This window comes from Blastomyces dermatitidis (genome assembly GCF_000003525.1).
Source record: "Blastomyces dermatitidis ER-3 genomic scaffold supercont1.2, whole genome shotgun sequence".
NCBI lineage: Eukaryota > Fungi > Ascomycota > Eurotiomycetes > Onygenales > Ajellomycetaceae > Blastomyces > Blastomyces dermatitidis.
In genome coordinates this window covers 5422374-5447464 of record NW_025544775.1, presented here as the reverse complement: position 1 = coordinate 5447464, position 25091 = coordinate 5422374, and the positions used below count along the sequence as shown (strand labels likewise).

The 25091-nt window shown below is 33.8% G+C and overlaps 4 protein-coding genes across 6 annotated transcripts; 2 read left to right on the top strand and 2 right to left on the bottom strand.

Moving 5' to 3' along the window:
• The first annotated feature begins 16639 nt into the window (after nucleotides 1–16639).
• Nucleotides 16640–19404, top strand: BDCG_01998. 2 transcript variants are annotated; one of them, XM_045417550.1, is made up of 5 exons: nucleotides 16746–17013; nucleotides 17090–17173; nucleotides 17252–18627; nucleotides 18790–18879; nucleotides 19059–19404. In XM_045417550.1, the coding sequence occupies exons 3-5, from the start codon at nucleotides 18541–18543 to the stop codon at nucleotides 19134–19136; spliced, it is 255 nt and encodes an 84-aa protein (XP_045279870.1). In that variant the 5' UTR covers nucleotides 16746–17013; nucleotides 17090–17173; nucleotides 17252–18540; the 3' UTR covers nucleotides 19137–19404. The 2 variants fall into 2 exon arrangements, with proteins under 2 accessions (XP_045279869.1, XP_045279870.1); XM_045417551.1 differs by having other exon boundaries at nucleotides 16640–17173; nucleotides 18802–18879.
• On the bottom strand, nucleotides 16642–18324 carry BDCG_01999 (acetyltransferase). The gene has a single exon (XM_045417552.1). It carries the CDS (start codon nucleotides 18187–18189, stop codon nucleotides 17530–17532), a length of 660 nt encoding a protein of 219 aa, XP_045274331.1. The 5' UTR covers nucleotides 18190–18324; the 3' UTR covers nucleotides 16642–17529.
• Nucleotides 19405–19958: 554 nt separating the features above from the next.
• BDCG_01997 lies at nucleotides 19959–22475 on the bottom strand. 2 transcript variants are annotated; one of them, XM_045417549.1, is made up of 5 exons: nucleotides 22272–22475; nucleotides 21890–22184; nucleotides 21561–21824; nucleotides 21188–21484; nucleotides 19959–21093 (listed from the first exon to the last, which is right to left on the bottom strand). In XM_045417549.1, exons 1-5 carry the CDS (start codon nucleotides 22290–22292, stop codon nucleotides 20672–20674), a joined length of 1299 nt encoding a protein of 432 aa, XP_045279868.1. In that variant the 5' UTR covers nucleotides 22293–22475; the 3' UTR covers nucleotides 19959–20671. The 2 variants fall into 2 exon arrangements, with proteins under 2 accessions (XP_045279868.1, XP_045279867.1); XM_045417548.1 differs by having other exon boundaries at nucleotides 20061–21093; nucleotides 21890–22199; nucleotides 22272–22443.
• Nucleotides 22476–22827: 352 nt separating this feature from the next.
• BDCG_01996 (ATP dependent RNA helicase) lies at nucleotides 22828–25019 on the top strand (the record flags this gene model as incomplete). Its single annotated transcript, XM_045417547.1, has 3 exons — nucleotides 22828–23052; nucleotides 23141–24781; nucleotides 24885–25019. 3 exons carry the CDS (start codon nucleotides 22828–22830, stop codon nucleotides 25017–25019), a joined length of 2001 nt encoding a protein of 666 aa, XP_045274330.1.
• Between the last annotated feature and the right edge of the window lie 72 nt (nucleotides 25020–25091).

Genomic DNA, 25091 nt, shown 5'->3' with positions numbered 1-25091 from the left:
TATTGTTGTAGTTTCAACATTGCTCAGAGTCACTGTGACACTGTGTCTATGCTCATGTTCAAGGGTTTCATATTATTGTTAGACATGATTATATCAATTATCAGATATATGATATCTGTGAGATCTGAAGAAGTGTAATCATATTTTTATATATCTGAGTGTCAGAACTCTCAGGTCTTTTGCTGATATTCTCTTGTAAGATCTTATTCTCTTTGTAAGATCTTGTTACAGGGCCAGAGTGACTGATGAGCAAGCTTCTATCTGGGGACTATCTGGGAACTTGGTGTCTGCTTAACTGTTCAACTGTTTCTCTATTTCTTACACATTATTACATGTTCAGATATCTCTCAATGAATAATTGTTTCTAATAAGAAGATGATGAACATTTTTATAGTGTAAGGAACCTGCACCGAATAGATCAGTATAATATTATAGGTCTTATATAACAAAGATAAAAATGTTAGAGAAGAAAAGAAAGAGAAAGTGCAAGAATCAGTGATTGAGATGGATATTTATACGCGTATGTGGTGATGTACATGGTGGAGCTTCAGGGCGGAAGAATATACACGTGTTTGTAGTGACTGAGGATCAGTGATCAGGAATGGCTGAGAATCAGAGCATACACTACGCGCGTTCATAGCGGCCGCGGATCGGCAATCAGAAGTGGCCAAGAATCAGAGCATACGCTACGCGCGTTCGTAGCGGCCGCGGATCGGCGATCGGGAATGGAAGAATCTATGAAGTGTAATGGAATAGTCTATATGATTGATCGGGCGCAGCCCGCCACAAAATGAATCTTGATCTGATTTTAAACTCTGTTTTGAAAATTCAAAAGAGAAGAACATCTAAACTGATAATTTATCTGTATTGAGTTTCTGCTAATATAAATATTCATAGCAATGAATTGGCTGATTCAGCTGCAAAAAAGAGTTCAGAATTAAACAGATTTATTCAAAAAACAGTGTTCTGATCTTTCATAAAGAGAAAGATAAAAGAATCTTGTTTAAATAAGTGAAATGAAAGCTGGCAGAAACAAAAGAAGAGTATATATTATTCAAGATTTGAGATAAAATCAAAGTGAAAATCTTGTTCAATTAAATGCAAAAAGAAAATATTCTCATTCATAATTCAGCTAAAACTAGAACATGATTATTTCAAATTCTATATACAAAGATTTGATGATAGATTTAATTCAACAGAGTGCTCATTCTGCAATACAAATGAGAATTCTGAGTATATTGTAATGCATTGTATATTATACAATAGTCTCAGAGTCAGATTAAAAAAGAAGTATGATTTAAATCAATTAAATATAAGGTTCTTATTCTCAACTGAGATAGAACTTAAATACTTTAATAGACTTTCTATCAGAAACTCAAGCAGCTATAAGAAAATAGCTCAACTCAGAAGTATCTAAATATGAAGAGGTGAAAATTGATTAGATATAGTCTGTTAAAACAGCTATACACTATCTTTTAATAATTTTATTTTATTATAGTCTTTCTTTACTGTACTTGTTTCTTTCTGTTCTTTTCTATCTATCTATTTAATGTGTCTATCTTTAGAACTATGTTCTCTTTTCCTTTGTCATTATATTTTCAAATGATTTCAAAGTATTAATAGGTGTTAATATACTGCAATTTGTAAACAGTTTTTGTATTCTGAGCTGACATTTTCTGATTTTGCATATCTGAAATTGATAAGTGTATAATAGTTGACTCTATAGATATAGGAAAAACTCTGAGAACTAAAGATTCTCAGATAGATGTCATAGTCTCTGACTGCATACATCTATAATTGAAGAATAATAATAATAATAATAATAATAATAATAATTGTCACTTCTTTGTATTTTCTATGTTCTTGTTATCTTAATATAATCTTAATATCTGTATTTCCTTCTGTATAATCCACACTTGATCTGTATTTAACATCACGCAAGAACTCATTATAAGCTCCGCTTGCATATGAGTATAATGAAAGAATAATAATAATAACAGATTAATATAGTCTCACACACTTATACTGAGATCAATCTGACTTCACTCTCTGAAGAAAACTTCACATCATCTTCTAGAGTATATACATCTCTACTTTAGCAGAAATTCAAGATTTCTGAACTTACTGTATATTTTAATATGAGCTCTTTAATTACTCTATCATCACTGCAGCCTCTACACATCTACATCTATTATGAAAATAGAGAGATTAAGATCAGAGATTCTCTGAGATATAAGAGAAATACATTATCTGAATTTCACAGCTTTATCTGTACTCTTGAACAGAAATTTCATCTTAATCTGAGTCAGTATAATACTTATAAGATATAAGTAATATACACTGTCAATCTCCTTGAAGACATCTCTGCAACTACTTGAGCTATCAAGAAGAGAGAGTTTGAGTGTACTGATACTATAATAACTTGAGAAGAATTCAAAAACTTTCTACTGAATCAAATCAAAGATCACTGTAACTGCAGCTTTATAGCAGCACAGCAGTTTAACTTATTATATTAATGAGATGATGAGAATTCTTTCAATTTTAATACAAGATTTAAAGAATAGTGAGAGAAATTGATCAATGATTTAAATCAATTAAAAACACAGCTTTATCTTATAAAGCTGACTCACAAGATGCAGATAATAATATCACAGTATCAGAGTTTATCAATTAATCACACTGAGCTTGTAACATAGCGGAACTGAAGCGGTTACTAGTCAGCGGTGTCATGTAGAGATAGTTGTTGAGAAGCTGTATAAGTGAGCTTGACTATCTTGCTTAAATAGCGAGCTTATAGGCTACAGAGTTATTATGAGAATATCACAGATATAGTACTTAGACTGGCCGCTGAGATCATGAATTTCACATTTGATCTCATTTGATCTGATTTCATACATTTCTTGGCGTGAATTCTGCTGAGACTAGTCATTAAAAAAACATACAAAGTAACTATATATCAGATCTTAAAATGAAATCATGACTTGAAAAAAATGAGAAAGTGATCTCATTTGATTTCATTTAGTTTCATTCTTGACATAAAGTTACTATTTTTAGACATTTTAAGGTTTTTTTTAAACTATTTTTAATTTTTTAAAAAGTAACACTTTTTAATAACACTCAAATAAGATTTAAAGTTATTTAAAGTAATAAAAATAATTTAAATTGAGAAGTGAAAATCATGATCTTATTTGAAAAATATGATAAGAGTAGGCAGTAAGTCTCACTGAGATAGTATGAAACTACTATCTAATGTTAAAATCATGTAATAAGATCAGTTGATAATGAGACTATTAAAAAATCTGATTCTGATCTCAGACACGGTCACATGATTAGTCTAATTGTACTTAGTATACTAAGAAGATTGTATAAGAAATACAGTAACTCTTGTATATATTTCAGTAGAAGAAAAACAAATTACTGACTTCTTTAATGAAGAGTTAGTATCTAGCTATTCTATATAGATAATGAACAGATACTCTTCTCTCATCTCATAAGCAAGAATAGCTGAAGTGATACCTCAGCAGTGTCTTACTATTAAGAAAGAGTAATCTACTGACCTTGTATAGAAGCAGAATTCTCATATTCATTAATTGAATCTTTCTATGATATATTTAAATAATGTCATAGAGTGGTTGAAAACTGATTTAAACAGTCTGCAGAATAAATAAAATTATCTGTATGAAAGTGATAAGTTATATAGAACTGTAATAGAGTTTTAATACAGCTGAGAGTATGATAATACTCTTCTCTTTAAGAGTATAGTTCTGATGTTCTCAAGATTACTGAATTAGAAATTAGCTTTGTTATATAGTAACAGTTATTAACTGATTTAACAGTATATATACTGTATATAATATAAAGAAATAGATGAGTTTTTCTACTGACTGTGTAGATCTTTCTTTCTCATCTCTATTCAAATTAAACACATGATAAGTGAGTTTCTTATATATTAATTTAAAATATGAAAAATGTAGTTAATAAGTGACTTACAGATCTCTCATCATATTTCATTCTATATATGAAATTCTCTGTAAAAGTGATGTTATTATTATTATTATTATTCTTCAATTATAGATGTATGCAGTCAGAGACTATGATATCTATCTGAGAATTAAAAGTTCTCAGAGCTTTTTCTATATCTATAAAGTTAACTATTATACATTCACCAATTTCAGATATACAAAATCAGAAAATTTCAGCTCAGAATATAAAAACTGTTTACAAATTACAGTATTTTAACATCTTCTGATATTTTGAAATCATTTAACATGATAAAAGAAAAGAGAACACAGTCTTAAAGATAGACACATTAAATAGATAGATAGAAAAGAATAGAAAGAAAAAAGTAAAGTAAAATAAGAAGAGACTGTAATGAAACAAATTATTAAAAGATAGTATATAGCTGTTTTAACAGACTATATCTGATCAATTTCCTTCTCTTCATATTCAGATATTTCTGAATTCAGTCATTTTCTTATAGCTGCTTGAGTTTCTGATAGAAAGTCTATTAAGTATTTAATTCCTGTCTCAGTTGAGAATAAGAATCTCATATTTAATTAATTTAGATCATACTTCTCTTTCAATCTGACTCAGAGACTATTGTATAATGCACAGTGTATTATAATATACTCAGAATTCTCATTTATATTGCAGAATGAGCATTCTATTGAATTAAATCTATCATTAAATCTTTGTATATAAGATTTGAACTAATCATATTCTAATTTCAGCTGTATTATAGATGAGAATATTTTCTTTTTATATTTAATTGAACAAGATTTTCACTTGAGTTTTATTTCAAATCTTGAATAATGTATACTCTTCTTTGATTTCTGCTAGCTTTCATTTCACTTATCTAAACAAGATTCTTTTATTTTTCTCTTTATAAAAGACCAGAATATAATTTTTTGAATAGATCTGCTTAATTGTGAACCTTTTTTTGCAGCTGAATCAGTCAATTCATTGTCATGAATATTCATATGAGTAGAAACTCAGTGTAGATGAATTATCAGCTTTGATATTCTTCTCTTTTAAATTTTTAAAATGAAGTTTAAGATCAGTTCAAGATTTATTTGATTATTATAAATCTAACTATTTCTAAGTCTTTTTAAAGCAGCTTGACTATCAGAGAATATTCATGTCTCTTTCAAACTATTTTCTCTTTTATAAGATTTTATTTTAATAAGTTTAAAAAGCTTTCACTATTATAAATAGTTCAGTATCAAAGACTTCAGATTCACAGTTTAAATTTCAGAAATCTGAGATAAAATTAATATTATCTTTAGTATAAGCAATGTCTGTGTCTAATCTATTCAAATTCTCATTTTTTAAGTTATCTGAATAAATCAGAATAGAGTCTTTTATATTAATTGTAGAAATTCTCTTTAAATGCTGTTCATATTCTTTCTCTTTAGATAGTTCATTTATTTATAAGTCTATAGAAGATTCAAGCTTTTCTCTTCAGAGAGATAACTTCTCATAATCAACTTTTTCAATATTTAAAGAAGAAAATTGATTTTTAATCAGTGAGTATAGTCTGTACAGTTGAGAAGACATTTTCTTTGATGAATTATTTTCATTTCAATCAAGAAATCTATTTCAATTCATTTCATTTTCAGAGTTAATTGATGAAAATGAAGAAGAGACTTTTTCTCTGATTATATAATTTCAGCTCATCTTTATAACTCTCAGAGTATAGTTTATACAGGCCTTTTCAAATCTAATAGTAGAAGAGAGAATTGAAGTTTTAATTTTCATTACTTTAATAGAAGATGATTTGAATGCTCTCAGAATTCTTCTCAAGACTCTGTTTTACAGACTTTGAAAGAGTTCAGTGAAATTTTCTTGATTATTTTATCAAACTTAAACTTTATAATCAGCTACTGAGATAATACAGGCTATATATAACTGTCTTATAGCCTGGAAGAATATATCTCTCTCTGTATTTAATAGTCTGATAATGTTATTTAATAGTCTTTCTGCCTTGACAGTTCTTTGTTAAATATAATATTTAAAATTCAACTTGATGTTTAATCATACTTCTAATCATTTGATATTTAAACTGGGTTTAATCTCTCTATTTAAAAGAGTTAAAGATAGTTCTTTCTCATTGAATCTAGAAAAGAAATGAATTAACTCAGTTTTATTCATATTAAATTAAATTTAATTGATATCTGCTCTGACAAAGATTTTCTTTGCAGCTTTTTCAATTACTGTTAAATTCTCTTTGATAGTTTTTAAGCTGTAAACTAGATTAATATCATCTACATAACTCAGAGATTGTACTATTTTCATATTTCTATCTTTGAATAGATATGCAGTGTATATTATAAATAAAATGAGTGAGATTAAAGATTCTTACAGTACTTCTATTTTTATCTTAGTCTTGTCTTATTTCATTTCATCAAAGAAAAGTTGTATGATTCTTTTAGATATAAAACAGTTAACTCATTTTATTAGAGAAAGTAGCAGTTTTAATATCTTCAAAGTCTGAATTAACTTTGACTTTAAAATATAATCAAATGCTTCTTTTATATCAATAAAAACTGCAGTTGAGATCAGATATTCATACTTTGTTATTTAAATATTATGAATAACTGAGAGAACAGTGTCAATTGTAGAACATTATTTTCTATCTCTCATTTATTCACTGAATAAAAGAGAGTTATTAATAGAGCTAATAAATAATAGTTAAGTAGCTATTATCTTTTTCAAAACCTTTTCTAGACAGTTTAATAGAGATATTACTCTATATAACTTAGAAATTGAAGTTTTTCTATTAGATTTTGTATAAATCACTTCAGTGACTTCTCTTCAGCATTCAGAATAATATTTATTTTTCAAGAAATTGAAAAAGAGCTCAAAATATTCATTCTTTAAGTAGAAATATGTATTTTGAATAATCAAGTGATTAATTGAATCAGGCTCTGTAGCAGTTTTAACAGAACTTAAGAAGATAGCTAACTCTAATTCATCTTGTATAAGATCAGGTCATTCTCAGTCATTTTCATTAATGTAGTTGAGAAGTGATATATTCTCTTTCTCTGAATCTGAATCTGAATCTGATGAGTTCTGAAAGAGAATTCTCATAAAAGCTTGATATTTGTTCTCAAAAGAGTTTGCTGTATATAATTCATTATAAAACTTATATTCTAAGACTGGAAGTTTTGCTACACTTCTTATTTTAGTATAGTTAAAAGCTTTAAAAACTTTCTTTTCTTATACTTCTTCAAGAAATTTATTTCAGCAGTCTGTTTTAGCTCTTTTAATATCTGAAAAATATTCATTTCTGACAGCTTTAAACTCTTCATCAGATATTATATTATTCTTTCAATCTCTTCTAGCAGTAGCTAATTCTTTTCTTTTAGATGAGATATTCTCATTTCATCAAGATTTTAAATACTCAGAAGATTTTCTCTTTGAAATATTATCTCTAACACTTATTAGAATAATAGATGTAATAAGCTTCACTCTATTTTCAATCATTTCATTTGAGATATCTTGATCAGAATTTTAATATAGCTTACTCTATCTTTCAGATTTTAACAGTTTTATACTTTCTTTAACTGCTTTTCAATCAGCTTTTTCAAAGTTAAACTGATTAGAGAGAAGAGAATTTTCACTCATTTATCTTTCACTCAGTTTAATATTAAATTGAATAATTGTATGATCTGATTCTGATGTCTTATTTAAATTAATAAATCAGTTTATAAGTCTTTTTTTCATTAGATTTTATGATATGAAGATTAGATCTATAATAGATTTCTATTTCATATCTTTTCTAAAGAATGTTTGTTAATCAGATTTATTAATTAAATCTATTGAATACTTAAAAATTTATTTAATCAGATTATCAGCTCTTACTGCTCTTTTACATTCTGAATTTTATCAGAGATAATATGTATTGAAATCTTCTGTAATTATAGAGTTTCTTAATGAAGTTATGTTCAGAAATTCTCTATTAATTATTCAGATATTATTATTTTTCTTTAATAACTTTTCATTATAGATATTTATAAGCTGTATAATATTAAACTCATCTTCTTTATCTATAATATTACTCATTAGAATATCAAAATCAGATATAATATTAAATCTTAGATTAAATTCATATCTTAATCTCTTTCTTTCATAGATCACTACTCTTGACTTTATCTCAGACTTTTGAGATAGAAAGCAGTAGTAGCTTAAATGAGAAATAATGTATTTTTACTCAGTATTAAAATTCAGTTTCTGAAGCAGTATAAAATTAACTTTTTATTTAAATGCAATTTGAAGATAAGAATAAATATAATTTAGATTTCTATTCACATCATTTTAAATAAATTTGATTTTTGAAGAGTTTTTAAACTTTTTTTATTGTTTTTATTGTATATTCATACTAAAAGAGAGTAAAGATAGAGTAGAATCTAATCACTATCATCAGATAGTAGATTATAACTATTTTGAAAAGTAGGAATCTTAACAGCTTGTATTATATCTAGTTTATTATCAGAGTTATTTCTCAATTCTCTAATCTTAACAGAAGTTTGAGAATTTAAATTCTGTTTATATTTAGCTGAAGAATTGAAGTTTGAAGACTTAGATAGTTAAGAGTTTCTTCTTTTTAAGCTTATAGTTGTAAATTTACTGACTTGACTCTTCTCTTCAGTTTTAAATTAACTTTGAGCTTTATCTTTTCTTCAGTTCTTTTGAGTTCTTGAAGTAAATATACATTCTTTTGAGTTAAATGCATGTTTTTCTTTGCAATTAGAGTACTTAAGTAGAGTGTGTTGATATATTTCATCTGTTTTTAAGCATATTTCATATTTATACTCACTAGTTTTGTGATCTCTGATATAGAATGCACATTTTGAGTCTCTAAAATATGAGATTACAAAGTGTTCATATCTTTGACAGTTTAAACACTGTGTTTGAGCTTTGAGATTTATTCTTGAGTCTTTGTATTCATGAACTCTCATTTTCAAATCAGTTACTCTTACTTCAAAGATCTTTGACTGTTCAAGTGTTTTTATATATACTAGAACAGAGACATTTCTTCTACTTTATCTGAACTCAATTGAATTTAGTTATACAGACTCTTTTCTCAGTTGAATAGAGTTGTATTCTTTCAATTCATTTTTAAGAAGTAGTATTTCTTCTTCACAGTCAAAAATTTCAACTGAAATATTATAAAGAATGAATTTATCTTACTTTTCATCTCTCTTAGATAGAATTATTATATTCAGCAAAGATTCTACTGCTGACTTTCAGAGATTCTTATTCTGAATAAGGAATTCAGCACTGAATTCAGACATTATAGTCAGAATGATGAAGTTTTTAAAGAATAATAACTTAATTAAAGTTATAACTGATTTTTAAACTTTAATATCAGTTATTAACTGAGAAAAGAACTACTGATTGATTTCATTTCTAATTCTGAAAATGAGATTCAAGTTTAGCTTGTTTCTTTGCAGAATATTCTGATTTAAGACTTTGAGAATAAGTCTTCTATTTCTGAAGATTTGAAAGTTTTTCTCTTTTTATATTTTTTTCTTCACTTTTTCATGAATAGAAGTATGAGCAGTATTCTTCTCAGTTTTCTCAGAATTTTGAGCAGGTTTTGAGATAGCAGATTTAGAGACAGTAGATTCAGCTACTTAAGCATATATTTTCTTCTAATTCAAAGAAGAAGAAGAAGTAGGAAAAAAAGAAGAAGAGTAAGATAAAGAGTCAGTGATTATACTAGAAATTTTCAATATTTTTTAAACTGTGTTTGAAATTTCAAGTTTGAACTTGATCATCTTCTGTAGTTGTCTAGTCTGAGTATGAAGAATTAACAGAACTTCTTCATTCATCTCACTCAGACACTGCTTTTCAAGAATCTTGCTTACTTTTTCAAGTTTCTGTATTTTAAGAACTTGTTGTTTCTCTATTTCTTCTTTCTTTCTTCTCTTCAGAATTTCAATCTCAGAAATAGTATTTGAAAAAGCATCTTTTTTCACATCAACTGAGTGTATTTTTGAACTCATTGTTCTCACTCAATGAAAAGTTAATCAGACTGTTTCAATTAAGATATTTATTGAACTCTTTTGAAAAGTTGATCAGACTGTTTCAATTAAGAGATTTCTAAGTCTGTTTTCAATTGAAAAGTTGATCAGACTGTTTCAAAAGAAGAATATAAGACTTTTGTATATAAAATACCTGATTTTTTTCACACTAGTTCAGTAACTAGATTTAATTTTTGAAGAGAATCTAATAAACTAAAATTGATTTTTAAGATAAATTAATAAAATCTTTACAATCTCTTTCTTGAGATACAGTGAGAGAAAGTATGATATTAATTAATAATAAATCAGATAATATAACAGTTTTTAAGAGAAAAACTGATAAAAAATAAATTAATTTTTATTCTAAATCATTCAATTCTTCTCACACAACAAGTGTGCAACTCAAATCAGTTAATAAAGAGTGTAAAAAAGAATTAAGTATTAATAAAAGCTCTTCAGTCACTGAAAAAGTAATTCTTACTTAAAAGAATATAAAATTATAACAGAAAACAGCTCTGTTTTTAATTCTTGATAAGAATATTATATAAAATTCAGAGAAAAACATCTTACTTTTTCAAGAGAAGTAAAAAACTATTTCTAAGATCTTTTTTTTTGCATTAACTACTGTAGAAGAATGAGATAGAAACTGCTAAGATATGTACTACTGTATACTCTCTATCAAGACTTTTTCTCTTCAGAGTCTTGATATTATAGAGAATATAAGTCTGTTTCTATATAATAATATAAATATTGTCAGTAGAATATAGAGGAACTGATTATTTATATCTTAAAATAGAAGACTTTGTCAATGATTATATTAATATAGAGTTAATTCTTAAATTCAATAGAAATCTAGTATTACTGTTCTCAATCTCTTACAGAATCTATTGAATATTGAGATATTAAAACTAGATTTAATATATCTCACTGTGCAGAGATTAAAGGCTCAGTCAGATCTTGAAGTATACTGATTTTATAGTTGTTAATATGCTGTTGACTTGTTGTCTGCTGATTATGTATTGAATGCTGTTACTGAGGTATCTTTTTGTATTTTTCTGCTAGAAATGAGCCAGATTGGAAAGGGCGGTATGAGGGTGAGACTTGGTGTTGATGTTTTGGAACATCAAAGATGGACAGGGTTTTCGCGGAGATCCCTTCTCAGATATCTTCACAATTACAGATCAGGGATCTTTCAAAATCAAGAAGATTGGTGCATATGGCTAGGTCTCTTCATCTTACAATTTGTATGGCAATTTGGCCCGGGGTTGTGGTGTGGTAGGGGTGAACGGGGGATAATCCCACACAGGAGTTTTGAACAACGTCTGGTTCACGTTTGGCTAGATATCTCCACCACCACACGGGGTATGAGGTCGGCGATGGGGTCAAAATGCTCGTATGATCGAGGGCTTTTCGATGGATCTATCGGCGGGTTCTCACTCGAAAAATCGAGCGAGTTCGTGGTGGAGCGGTTGTCTTGTCATTACAGCTATTATTTATGATATTATTAAGAGAGTTTTATGTGAGAATCTGTTATTGTAGTACAGAATAACTTTTCTAGAGCTTTCTTGATATCAGTCAGACTGATGAAATAGATTGATACATGATTCTGCTGTTGATGACTTTGTTAATACCTCTGTTGATAATTTTGATAACTTTTTTTTTAAAGTATTTTGTAAGTGTTGACAGAGATCTGTGTCATGTTCATAGTCTTGTAAATATTATCTTCATGAATTCTATCATTATTAGGAAATATTAAACTTCTGTTTCAAGTATTCAATAAGATATCTTATTCAGATAGTCAGACAAGTTCTAATATTAGATTATAATTAAGATTATTAACTTTATATATATAGATGTCTTCACACTGATGTTCTCTGATATCTATGTTTAGTTTCATCATGTAACAGATGTAAACATCTTTTAAATCATCAAATTCTGCAAGAAGTCAGAGTTTTGATAAAAGAATATACTGAAGATTATAATATCTTATAACTGAAGATTTTATCATTGCATAGTAACATAGATCACTGTCTATCATGACTTTCATATTATACATATTATCAATTACAGTAGATATAAGAATTGCATTCATTGTTATTTTCTCTTCAAATTATTATTATCTGATCTCTTCAAGCTTCTATTTATAAATTTGAACAGAAGCTAATCTTTTCTCTGTTTCATTGAGATATTCTTATAGTTATCTTCTGAATCTTTCTCTAATATAATATGATTGATGCAGACAGATATTGATTCATTCTTTAAGTGAGAAGATATGTAAATTAATTGACAGTTAAAAGCAATGTGTTCTGATCAGTTACAGTTAATACACACTTTACATTGATATTGATTAATGACTTCTTTGAGAGTGATCTCAGAGACTTAAAAGCCTGTTTGAATAACAGAAACTCTTGCTTATGTATAGATATTTGAATCTATTCAGTTCATAACATCTGTATTATTACTGTTCTTTGATGTGAGTGTATGAGTTACTGAGATGTAATGTCTTCTGTTACTGTTCTATATACTCTTAAGCTTGATAAGATGATTATTCAATGTCTGAAGCTATGTAGAGAAGTCTTTATAAGTCTGGTCTTTGTCTATACTTATAAGAGTCTGTAAGAGTTTGAAAGTTAATATCTTCTTAAGCATGCTAATCTTTATTTGATTCTCTCGAGATTAATCATCTGCTTCTAGAATCTTGATATTGAAGTCAGAAATAAATGTTGTAAGAGAAGTGTTTCTCTGTCAGACACTCTGTAATCAATTTAATACTTTCTATTACATGACAGTGTCTTAAAACAGAATATCAAGATATTTAATGATATTATCAGATATTTGCAATGCTGATTTACATGCTTTTATTCATGAATGAAACTTCTTTTTCATATAATTCTTTAATTATTCATTGATATATCAATCTTGATTAATTAATGAACTGATGACATCTTCATCTATACTTAGTTTTGTAAGCATTTTCATTCTTCATGATGAGTAGAGAGTGAGATTAAAAGTATTAAAATATATAAGAGTATCTAAGTGTTCTTTTAATACTTTTGTATTCAATTCTGTAGATGTTGAAATTACATGAGTTAATTATTAAATCTCTTCATATTAAAGTTATTGAGTTGTGTGCATATCTGCTATCTGTTATTATTGTAATTTTAACATTACTTAGAGTCACTGTGATATTACTTCTATACTTGTATTCAAGAGTTCTCTTATATTATTGTTAGACATAATTATATTGTTTTATCAGATATATAATATCTGTGAAATCTGAAGAGATGTAATTGTATTCTCATATATCTGAATATCAAAACTCTCAGGTCTTTTACTGATATTCTCTTATAAAATCTTACTCTCTTCATAAGATCTTGTTATGAGATCAGAATAACTGATAAGTAAGCTTCTATTTAAGAACTCAGTGTTCACTTAACTGTTTAACTATTTCTCTATTTCTTACATATTGTTACATATTCAGATATCTCTTGATGAATAATCATTTCTAATAAGAAGATGATGAATGTTTTTCTAGTATAAGAGACCTATGCTGAATAGATTGATATAATATTGATAGATCTTATATAACAAAGAGAAAAATGTTAGAGAAGAAAAAGAAAGAGAAAGTATAAGAATTGATAATTAAAGTGAATATTTATACATGTATGTGATGATGTACACAGTGAAGCTTCAGAGTGAAAGAATTTATACACATTCATAGCAGCTGAGAATCAGTGATCAAGAATAGTCAAGAATTGAGATGTATGTATTCAAGAATGAAGCAGTTGAAATCTGTGAAGTATAACAGAATAGTCTATATAATTGATCGGGCGCAGCCTGTCACAATATCATATCAAGCTGTAAACATCTGAATAATCGCCTGCGAGTACTTATTCGTACAGAAATAATAATCTAGTGATTATACAGAGCTGTTATATTAAGAAGATTCTTGAAGATTTTAATATAAATAAGATGAATTCTGTGAGAATCTCAATGATAATAAGTATATAACTGAAATTTTCATCTGATGAGAATAATAAATTGAATAATAACTTTACAGCTATAAGATATTATCAAGAATTGAGATTATTACAGTATTTAGTCTTAAGTAGTCAGTCAGATCTGATGTTTATAGTCAACTATCTCTCACATTTTAACTTATATTTATATAAATATGTTAAGCAGTGTTGAAGCATATTCTACATTATATTAAAAAGATGAAAAATCACAGTATATTATATAGAAAGAAGATTAGTGATAAGAGTCTGAGTTCTATAATATACTGCAATTCAGACTGAGTAAGAGTGAATTCTCAATATAAATTAACTACTGACTATATTATATTGATTAATGAGTCACTAATCTCATAATAGTCATAGAGACAGACATCTATTACTAAATTAACTATAGAAGTTAAATATATTATAGCTAGTAAGACAGCTTATAAGATAATCTGATTGAATGATATGTTATATAATACTGAGTTAATAAATGATAAGATAGTAAAAATATACTTGTATTTATAAGTTAATAATAAGAGAGTAATCAATCTAGTAAAAGAGAAGTTCTTAATATAAAGATTATATTATATTGAAATTAAATATTATATTCTCTATAATCTGATTAAAAAAGAGAAAATTATAATAAAACATGTTAATTCTACAGTAAATATAGACTGACTATGTGATCATATCTGAGATCAGAATCAGAATATTTGATAATTTTATTATCAATTTAACTAATCTTATTACACTGTTTTAACATTAGATAGTAGTTTTATACTGTCTCAGTGAAACTTACTATCTACTCTTATTACATTTTTCAAATAAGATTATGATTTTCACTTCTCAATTTAAATTATTTTTATTACTTTAAATGACTTTAAATCTTATTTAAGTATTATCAAAAAGTGTTACTTTTTAAAAAATTAAAAATAGTCTAAAAAAAACCTTAAAATATCTAAAAATAGTAACTTTATGTCAAGAATGAGACTAAATGAGATTAAATGAGATAACTTTCTTATTTTTTCTAAGTTATGATCTTATTTTGAGATCTGATATATAGTTACTTTGCATGTTTTTTTCATGATTAGTCCCAGCGGGATTCACATCAAGAAATGTATAAAATCAGATTAAATAAGATTAAATGTGAAATTCATAATTCTGATGACCAGTCTAAGTGAACATAGCTGACAGCCTTATCAAGTCACTGGCGAAGCCTGCATTTGAAGATTTTATCAAAAGAATTGATTTGAAAAAGATCAGAAAAGAGTGATTGAATGATAATAATAATACAGCAGATCAATGAATTTTGCATGTATTTCTTGATTTTTACAGTTATTGCTGTACAGACGCCTTTTCTAATAAGAAAATCAGAGTCTGATTGATGTAATTAATTATTATTATGTTTTTGAAAGAATTGAGAATAAGAGAAGGCTCTGAGTGACGGCTTATTATAGAGATATTGATAATTACTACACCTACTCTAGTCACGTGTCACTTCAACCTATTTAGTGTAACTTCGCGCAGAAAGCAGAAAACTTGATCTCATTAAGTACATCACTTAATCTTATTATGTAAGCTGACCTTGTAAATGTGACCTGTGTTACTACCTGATCTCACTCAATACATCTTTTCTTGTAATTTGAAATCACTTAATTATTTATCATCAATTCTACAATCAATTCAAAATCAATTTAAAATTAATTTAATACTGAAATTATTCTTGAATTTAATAATAAAGTAAGTATTTATATAATTTACACTGAATTGATTATTAATTGATTTTCAATCAATTGTTAATTACTTAAATATATAGATTGAATTTATTTTTATTATTATAATTAATTAACAATCAATTCAGAATCAATTTAAAATCAATTTAAAATCAATTTAATACTGAAATTATTTTTGAATTTAATAATAAAGTAAGTATTTATATAATTTACACTGAATTGATTATCAATTGATTTTCAATCAATTGTTAATTACTTAAATATATAGATTGAATTTATTTTTATTATTATAATCAATTAATAATCAATTTAAAATTAATTATTAAATATTTTTATCTTAATATATTTTAAAATTCTGTAAAATATCTCTTTATATTCTATATGAATTTGTCTGTTCATTTAATTGATTATGAATCAGCTAATGCTTTGATTGATTGAGTGAATTGAAAGTGTAAGAAATCCCGCTTCTCGCGGATTCTTTACCTCTATTTCTATCTCTCACATAATCAATAGAGCTAGCAGCCCTTGACTATACACAACTATATAGACTGGAGTTCATGAATACTATTCATAACTCAGCTTGAATGCTATTATACATTTAATCTCTACATTTTATCTTTCTACTGTGAATACTTCTAGTAGTTAACAGTACATATCACACCAAGCTGCAAACACCCGAATAATCGCCTGCGAGCACTTATTCTTACAGAAAGATTGAGTGAATTGAAAGGTTGAAAGTCAATTACCAACTGATTATTACTGTATTGTGCGAGGTCGGGGTCATGATTATGTAACGAGGTCAAGTGGCGCACTTAGCGAGGTCAAGTTTTCTGTATACACAACTTCGCGTAGTTAGATTAACAACACAACGTTATCCTCTGTTGGCCGTTACGGCCGTTGCGGTTAGCGATCCCACTAGATCACGTGACCCACCACTATATTATGTTCTTGTAGATAGATCTATCAATACAACCTTCAACTATCCTACATCCTCCAAGACATTTTTTGACTTGAGTCAGCTCACTAGCACTTACGCGGTGACGTGTAACCTGTGGTAAAGCTGTGGCTTCGTACTGATATCACACGGAAAAGAATTTTGATGTTGTTAGTATAGATACTCAAAACCCTCTTTTATTATCGTATCTCTCTCGTCAATCTCAAATACAATTACACCCCCCCCAACTTCGTTTTGTAGACAGCCATGGGTTTGATAAAGTACTGTGCACGCATGCCATATGTTGGCCCTCTCCTGTCGGTACATCATCCCCTTCCCCTCCAAAAGAGGAAAAAAACCTCGACTTTCTTCCTTCTTGTCTCATTAATCCAGCGCTGCTCTGCTTGAGATATTTGCCGGGCAAATTAATTCCCTTTTACTATTGGAAGAGAATATTCCTTCAGCGCTTCGAGCTATGTATGTTTCCCAAAAACCCTGCTGAGTAGCTACCTATAGATGGTGGGCGTGGGCTGATTGGAGGCAACGGATAATCAGCTTTGTACAGTACATGTACAGTACATGTTGATGATATCCCATGCCCTCATTATCGGGCTCCCGACACTGCGAACGGGTTGCGAAATGTGGTAGGTAGGTGGTGTGATGCGTATAGTTCGATAGGTTACGGAACTGGTCGCTGGTCGCTGTAGAGCTGCACATCTGCACAGCGAGTCCTTGTAAAGCCCACCCCGCAACATCCCATCCCTAGCCACAATCCACTATTCCAATACTGTTTCCTCCTCTTTTTCACAGACATAAAAATTCACCTCTCCCCGTCATCCCTCCATCCCCAGCCCCAACTCCAACACCATCCTCAACCCCTTCCTCCCAGGCCCATAATAATCCTCCACCCCTTCCACCTCCACAAACCCACAGCCCGCATACAACGCCCTCGCCACCGCCCGCTTCTCATCAACCCACAGCTGCACAGCCACACACCCCCTCCCGCCCCCTCGCTGCGGACACAGCGACTGCTCAATCACATACGTGAGCAGCTGCCGGCCGACACCCTGGCCGCGGAAGGGTTCTGCCACGCAGACCTTGTGCAGGAGGGCGGTGCTCTTTTGGCGTACGTAGAGGGCGTAGGCTATTATTGGGGCTGGAGGCTGCGTTTGCGGTGTGGGAGTCGTGGTTGTGGGCGCGGGTGATCGCTCCTTGAGTATTTTTGAGGATACAGACACGGATATGGAGGTCGACCTGGCCGTATCGCCATCCGCGGCGGCGGTCGCGTATAAGATGTGAGTATTCGGCTTCCGGCGATAGAGGGATTGGTCGGAGAAATCGAAGGCTTCGGAGGCGGGGAAGGTTTTGCGCTCTATGTGGTTGATTTGGGAGAGGATTTCGAGGGCGAGGGTCCTTTGCGGGAGGGAGTTGAGGTCGTGGATTGTTAGGGTGGGGGGCATGGTTGTATATATATCTAGCCTACTTAGATACATGTACTGTACATATGTAGTAGGTAGTCTATAATCCCCAGCTATATATGCTTTGGGAGGAAATATTTGGAAGATCTAGCTAGTCCCTGGCGTTGGGACTGCAATTGTTGGCAATTATGTATATCTGGGCTATTTTCTACCCTTGGTGTGGAGAAGAAACACGCTAATCCTGTTACGTTACCAGCCTTTTTCATCTGACCTCATCGCTCAAGCCCTAAATGTTAATAATGTACTCCGTACTCCGTACTCCGTACAATAATTGAACGCAACCAGGGGAAGGAAACTCCAGAAAGAAACCAAAATTAAACAATCAAGCACGCACCGAATAAAGAAGATCCCTCTCTCATCGATACCATGCCCCCCCAACCACAACAACAAGATGACAAACGACAAGCCGCGCGCGAAGTCATTGATATCCTGCATGAAATCTCTACAATACTGGTATGTTGGCATATATACGCTTAACGTCCCCACGTGTAAATATAAATTTTATTTCTTAGAAGAAAGAAAGAAAGAAAGGAAGGAAAAATACAGACATATAAATATATATATATCCTCTCTCAAATAAAACCGTTTAAACTGATTTCATTTATACTCACCAAGTGCTTGTCACAGAACACCCACCTCGACCGCACCGAACTATCCCTCTGCGTTTCCCTAATCGAAAACGGCGTGAATCCTGAAGCTCTCGCTGTAGGTGCCTACGCTACGTACTATTTTCATTTTTATATGCCCAAAACCCCTCCCTCTCCCCAACCCCCTTAAAGACAACTTATGGACATTAAAAAAAAAAAAATAAATAAATAAATAAATAATGACAAAAGATACAACAAAAGATACAACGAGCTAACACACACCCCCGTCTTGCGCAGGCTGTCATCAAGGAATTGCGCAGAGAGGCAGTTGCTGCCGCCGCGACGACATCAGGGGCGGCGGCCGCGGTGGAGTAAAAGGGGAATTGTTCATTCAATGCCAACCTAGGTTACAATGTACATGTACATGTACATACATGCATCGAATGAGTGCTAGTTACTCGAAATCAGACCCCGTGTGCCTGTCTCGGGATATGATATGATATGATATGGATGATGGATGATGGATGATTTGGATTCGTGTGTTTTCTTCCCTCCCTCTCCGGTGGTGGGCGGCTGGGGTTGTTGGTCTTTCGTGCTCTGAATGATGGGAATTTGGGGGGCGGGGAATGAAATGTGAACTGGGTTTTTTTTTTTTTTTTTGGGGGGGGGGGGGTATTTATTGCTGACGGTTCTCTCTTTTACTGTCTGGTCTGGTTTCGCTTGATGCTTTTATTAAATATGGTGTTCCGCAAAGACCTTCAAGGCTTCAAAACGAGGTGGTACCCTTGTGCCAACATGCTTTTTCTATGCTTTTCCGCGTACTTTTTTTGAGGGGGAGTTTTAATAGATGGGATGGGGAAATCGTTTTCGTGTGCGGGAACGAGAGAGGGGGTGAGGGCGGAGGGGGTGTTCATCTGTCATCTCTATATACCAGATATGAGCTCATCGGGGTTTTTTTTTTTGTGCGAAGTTTTTGTCAGTTTTTCCACTCCTCCTTTGAAACCTTGAGTCATACTTAAGAGTATAGGTACCTACCTACCTACCTAGTTATGATTTTTTGATTTTCCTTTCCTGCTTGAGCGGTGTCCGTTTACGTTAGGTATATATACCGTCTGGCCGCTTGCTGTATGTGAAGAGGGACATGCGGACACGGTGTACTTGAAACTCTCTTGCAGGGTGGGTGGGAAGTGTAACTAGCTGGGGAATACAAAAAACCAATACTCACCAACCTTTCAACCTGCTTTAAGGAAGAGTGAAACTAACTAATCTTTGCTGAAGTGGATTCTGATGACATGGTCCCTGGATTCAATTAGCATTTTTAGAATATGGCCTGGGATAGCCAGGGAACTTTTCGAAAATCATCTGGAGATAAAGGGGGATATGATCTTGATTTCTTATGTTGCAGTTATGTACCGTACTATACATAGCAGAAAGAAACATGCCTAAAGATAAATTGACCACGCCATTTACTAGGTAAAGAGACTATGCTTGTGAGCGAGTGACACTAAGTGTTGCCATGCGAGGAGAAATGAAGAGGATTCAGGGGTAGAAAGATTGGGGGGGGTTGGGTGAGTGATTAAGAATTGAAATGCCCAGGCAAGGATCAATTTGAAACAAAAATAGTCAGCCCCGTTCCCATCAAATTGGTGAATTTAAGACCCAAATAATAGACAAGGAACCATAGTCGCTTCTAAGATGTTAACGGAAAATAACTACTCGAGCTCCGCAGGTAAGGCGCAAGGAGGCAATTTGAGGTAGAAGTCGAAGTGGAAGTAATGTGTAACCCAGCATACCATAACATATGCAGAGTAAAAAACAAGATGGAAAAGGAGTATACAGCAAGAAAACAAGAAGAAGTATGACGACCAAAAAAAAATTAAAAATATAAGCAACCCGAAGCTATGTCTGGCCTAAGTTCCGCCGGCGGGCTTGCTAGCATTGTTACTCCCAGCCTTTGCAGAATCACCCCCAATATCTCCCGCCATAGCTTCTGCGGTAGCCTCCTTCACCCTCTCAGCCTCATCGGGCTTGAGATCTTTATTATTACTCCTAAGCTCCCTCTCATCGTCGCTATCGCCTAGGCTGAATGGGTCGTTGTCTCCCACGGGTGAAGGCTCAACTGCGGAGAGTGGTTGCCATTTGCTGGACTTGTTGTTGCCGCCAGTGGACGGTGGCTGCCTGTTTCTATCAGACGCAGCGCGGGGGCCATATGCACCGTGTATTTCGTCCGGAGGACCCTCTTGGAAAGAGACTTTTCGTCGGTCTGGGGATGGTGAGCTGGATTTGAAGAGATCGGGGTTTGCGAGGGGTCGTGATGAGCGTGGTGGTTGGGCTGTGGTAGGTTAAAAATAGGTTCTGGAGTTTAGAGGGAAAACTTGCGCAGAACGGTAACTGAGCAACAAAATTTTAAAGTAAAAAGGACATACCTTCGGTGTCTCTCAACTCCAACGCAGAGAAATCATCGCCTAGGACCTGGGGGTCGGCATCATACCGCTCACGATCACCACTCCGTCTGGCCTCGCCGCTCCGCCTCGTGCGATAAGTCTGGGGCTCTCCGTATCCTTGAGCATACCCTTGCGCTGGACGAGGCGGGGTATTTCCATACTCATCCTCATCATCTTCGCCCTCGAGCTTCTTCTTGAAACTTTGAACCCAAGTGTTAACCTTTGTCTGCGTCTCCAAGAATCCCTTGCGAATGTTTTCTTTAATTATCGGTAAATCATCTGGTGCAGTGGCGCTTCTTCGTTAGCTTGGTACACAGCTAGGCCGTAGATATTTAGAAAATGTACAATAATGTACCTTCAAAAAAGTTATGTTCTCTATCATCATAGAGCTCATTGGGCTTTAATCCGGTCTCCCTGTGAGGTCTTGGCAAACGGGGCTCATGATCCCACGCAGAGTTCGGGCCTCGATGGCGCTGGCCCGTTCCGCTGTAATGCTCCGCAAGCTGGCGCGCATACATTTCATCGGCCTCGAGCTGTCGCTGAGTGGGAGAGTCCTTCCGGGGTGGTCGCGGGGGCATCATAGGAGGCAGTTCCACTTGCGCATCAGGGTCCGACATGCCTATAATAAGCAAAACATGAGTTATGACTTCTAGCCCCCTATCCGCATCGGGCGGGCTTCCATACCAAGCAGCGCATGGAATGATCTTTCCACATTCCCATCGCTCGCTACCAAAACGGCTTTTATAACGCTGGCATCGATACTGGGAAACGCTTCTTTTAAATTGATTTCGGCCTGTTGCATAGGGCTGAGTGGTCGGGGTGGTTTTGGCGGGGCACCTTCGTTGCCGCCTGTAGAAGATAGGTTGGGCGCTGAAGGTGTCTGCATTGGTATCACACCGGATTCTTGGGGTTCATCGTCAAAATCCAGAGGTCGAGCTGTAGTTGGAGACTCTGGGTGATTGCTCTGTGAAGCTAAAGCCTTCAGGGGCGTGTTCTATGGTCAAAATCAGTTGGATAGAGGGCGTGTGGGGCTGTACGCGGGAAGCACGAGACAGCAAGCACCTACAGTTTTTTCTCCGTCGGACATGGTGACGGTGTTTGTTTGAATGATGTAGTTGTAGGTATTGAGATCAAAATATCTATTAGAGTGCAAAAATTGGGAGAAGATAGCTGGTCATTTAGAGATATATGAATCGCAAGGCAGTGCAGTCGCTGTTCCCTGTCCATCTCGATTCCAACCTTATCTGACAACGTGTAGAACCAAGCTGAGATAAGCTAGTCTAATCAGGCCTAGCGTAGACTTCCCACCACAGCTGACGCCATTCCTTTTACGTCACCGCCAAGCCGCATAACTGAGCCACACCACACCGCGTCATCCGGAAAAACTATTAATCCTTCCGGCTGAAGTAAGCCGCGTTAGTTAACTATCTGACTAGTTACACCTCCTGGAGTAAAGTGGTAGGTACAGAGACGAGGACAGGGCAACATCTGAATACATATCTCCAGGTTTGGTGTAATAGAAGGGTTCTACCGTGCTCTGGTTACTGAAACATGGATCTGATGAATATATCCTGGCTAATTCTTTGAGTTGAGATGAGTTGGGACATCCAATTGCTTTCTCAATGGCCTCCGACTTTGATCTCTCGGCTTCGTTCATCCCGTCGCTGTATAAACCTGCCGCGCTACTACCCATAGCTCGCCACCGGCAATCTCTTCTGTACCTCATAGAAACATATCCTGTGACTGTTGTCGTGGGCCAAACAGGTAGTGGAAAGACTACCCAGTTGCCCCAATTTCTCGACCAGGCAGGATGGTGTTCAGACGGGAAGATCATTGCTGTCACTCAGGTGAGTTTTTATCCATAGCTTGTAATTTATTTTACCAATATCTTTTCTCTGGATGTTTGGTTAGCTGAAATATGTTATATATATCCAGCCTCGGCGAGTGGCGGCGACCACAGTAGCAACTAGGGTGGCAGAGGAAATGCGATGTAAGGTGGGCGAAGATGTAGGCTATTCGATACGTTTTGAAGATGTAACTTCTTCCTCAACGCGGATCAAGTTCCTGACCGACGGTTTACTATTACGAGAAGCGTTGGTCGACCCTTTATTGTCCCGGTATTCTGTTATCATGGTCGACGAGGCCCATGAACGCTCTATAAGCACCGATGTCTTGCTCGGTGTGCTTAAGAAAATTAGAAAACCGCGACCTGAATTACGCATCGTGATTAGCAGTGCTACGTTACAGGCAGAAGAATTTCTGCGCTTCTTTGCTGGGGATGAATTCAACCCTGAAAGTGAAGATGAGCTGGGTGGCTCTATTGGCAGAGTTATCACATTAGAAGGGAGGATGTATCCTGTGGACTGCCTATTTCTTGAAACACCAGTCGAAGATTATGTGGAGAGAGCAATCAAAACTGTATTTGATATCCACACCAGGGAACCGGACGGGGACATCTTGGTGTTCCTTACGGGAAGGGAGGAAATCGATACTGTAATTCAGCAAATCTCTGAACGCGCAAATTCGTTACATGCCAAAGCCCCCGGTCTGCTTCCATTACCCCTTTATGCTGGACTCACTACCGAACAGCAGCTCTACGTCTTTGAACCTGCCCCTGAAAAGACTCGAAAAGTCATTGTATCCACCAATATCGCAGAAGCTTCCGTCACAATTGACGGAATTGTATATGTTATTGATTGCGGATTTGCAAAGCTTCGTGCATACAATCCAAATACGGGAATAGAGACCTTGACGCCAACGCCTATCTCCAAAGCATCTGCGACCCAGCGAGCGGGACGTGCTGGACGGACCAAACCAGGAAAATGCTTCCGTCTTTACACTGAGCAGTCTTACCAATCACTTCCGGATGTCACGGTTCCGGAAATCCAGCGGTCCAATCTTGCACCTGTTATTCTGCAGCTCAAGGCTCTGGGTATTGACAATATCGTTCGCTTTGGCTTTCTTACGCCCCCTCCATCTGAGCTCGTTGTTCGCGGCTTTGAATTGCTCTATTCCCTCGGGGCAGTTGATGACTATGCAAAACTTACGCGGTCACTTGGGATTCAAATGGCTGAGCTTGCGGTGGAGCCTATGATGGCCAAGGTTCTGCTTGGTGCGCCATCCTTTGGCTGTCTGAGTGAAATTCTGTCAATTGCTGCGATGACGAGTCTGCAAGGAGCGGTCTGGTTTGAGAAAAGTGACGAAAAGAAGGCAGTCGAGAGCACTCGTCGAAAGTTTGCCGTGGATGAAGGAGACCACTTAACCTACTTAAATGTTTACCAAGCGTTTGTCACCAAGGGAAAAAAGGACTCAAAGTGGTGTCGGGATAACTATCTAAACTACAGGTCCATGCTAAAGGCTGTTAGCATTCGTGCGCAACTCAAGCGATATCTTGAGCGCTTTGGCATTCAGGTTGATGAAAGTCTCTCTTCATCCAGCCCCGCGCCACCAGAGCAAATCCAGCGCTGCCTTACAACCGGATATTTTGCACACGCGGCGAAGATGCAGCCAGATGGTAGCTTCAAGCCCATCAGTGGTGACATCACGCTACATGCCCACCCTAGTTCGTTGATGTTTGTAAGTAGCAATATGTCTCTTGCTTTTTCATTCCTTGCTCTTGTCCATGTATGTTTGCAATTTACGGATTTTGTGACGGCTGATAGTATACATGATAATATAGAACCGCAAAGCTGACTGGGTTATCTTCCATGAAATCCTGGAAACAGGGCAAAAGACGTTCATTCGAGATATTACCAAAATCGAGAAGTCTTGGCTGCTCGAGTATGCACCGGAATACTATCAAGTTAAAAAGTGATGCATATAAATAATAAATACACTTAGTTTTCTTCATCAGGATGCCGCCTATTATTGGACCGTTAACGTCGGG

Coding starts and splice junctions, on each gene's coding strand:
- BDCG_01999 (XM_045417552.1), bottom strand. CDS start 18,189: ATGTATCTAAGTAGGCTAGATATATATACAACCATGCCCCCCACCCTA.
- BDCG_01998 (XM_045417550.1), top strand. CDS start 18,541: ATGCCCCCCCAACCACAACAACAAGATGACAAACGACAAGCCGCGCGC. Junction 18,628..18,789: donor ATGAAATCTCTACAATACTG/GTATGTTGGCAT, acceptor ATACTCACCAAG/TGCTTGTCACAGAACACCCA. Junction 18,880..19,058: donor TGAATCCTGAAGCTCTCGCT/GTAGGTGCCTAC, acceptor CGTCTTGCGCAG/GCTGTCATCAAGGAATTGCG.
- BDCG_01997 (XM_045417548.1), bottom strand. CDS start 22,292: ATGTCCGACGGAGAAAAAACT. Junction 22,200..22,271: donor TGTCCGACGGAGAAAAAACT/GTAGGTGCTTGC, acceptor TTTTGACCATAG/AACACGCCCCTGAAGGCTTT. Junction 21,825..21,889: donor ATCATTCCATGCGCTGCTTG/GTATGGAAGCCC, acceptor TGCTTATTATAG/GCATGTCGGACCCTGATGCG.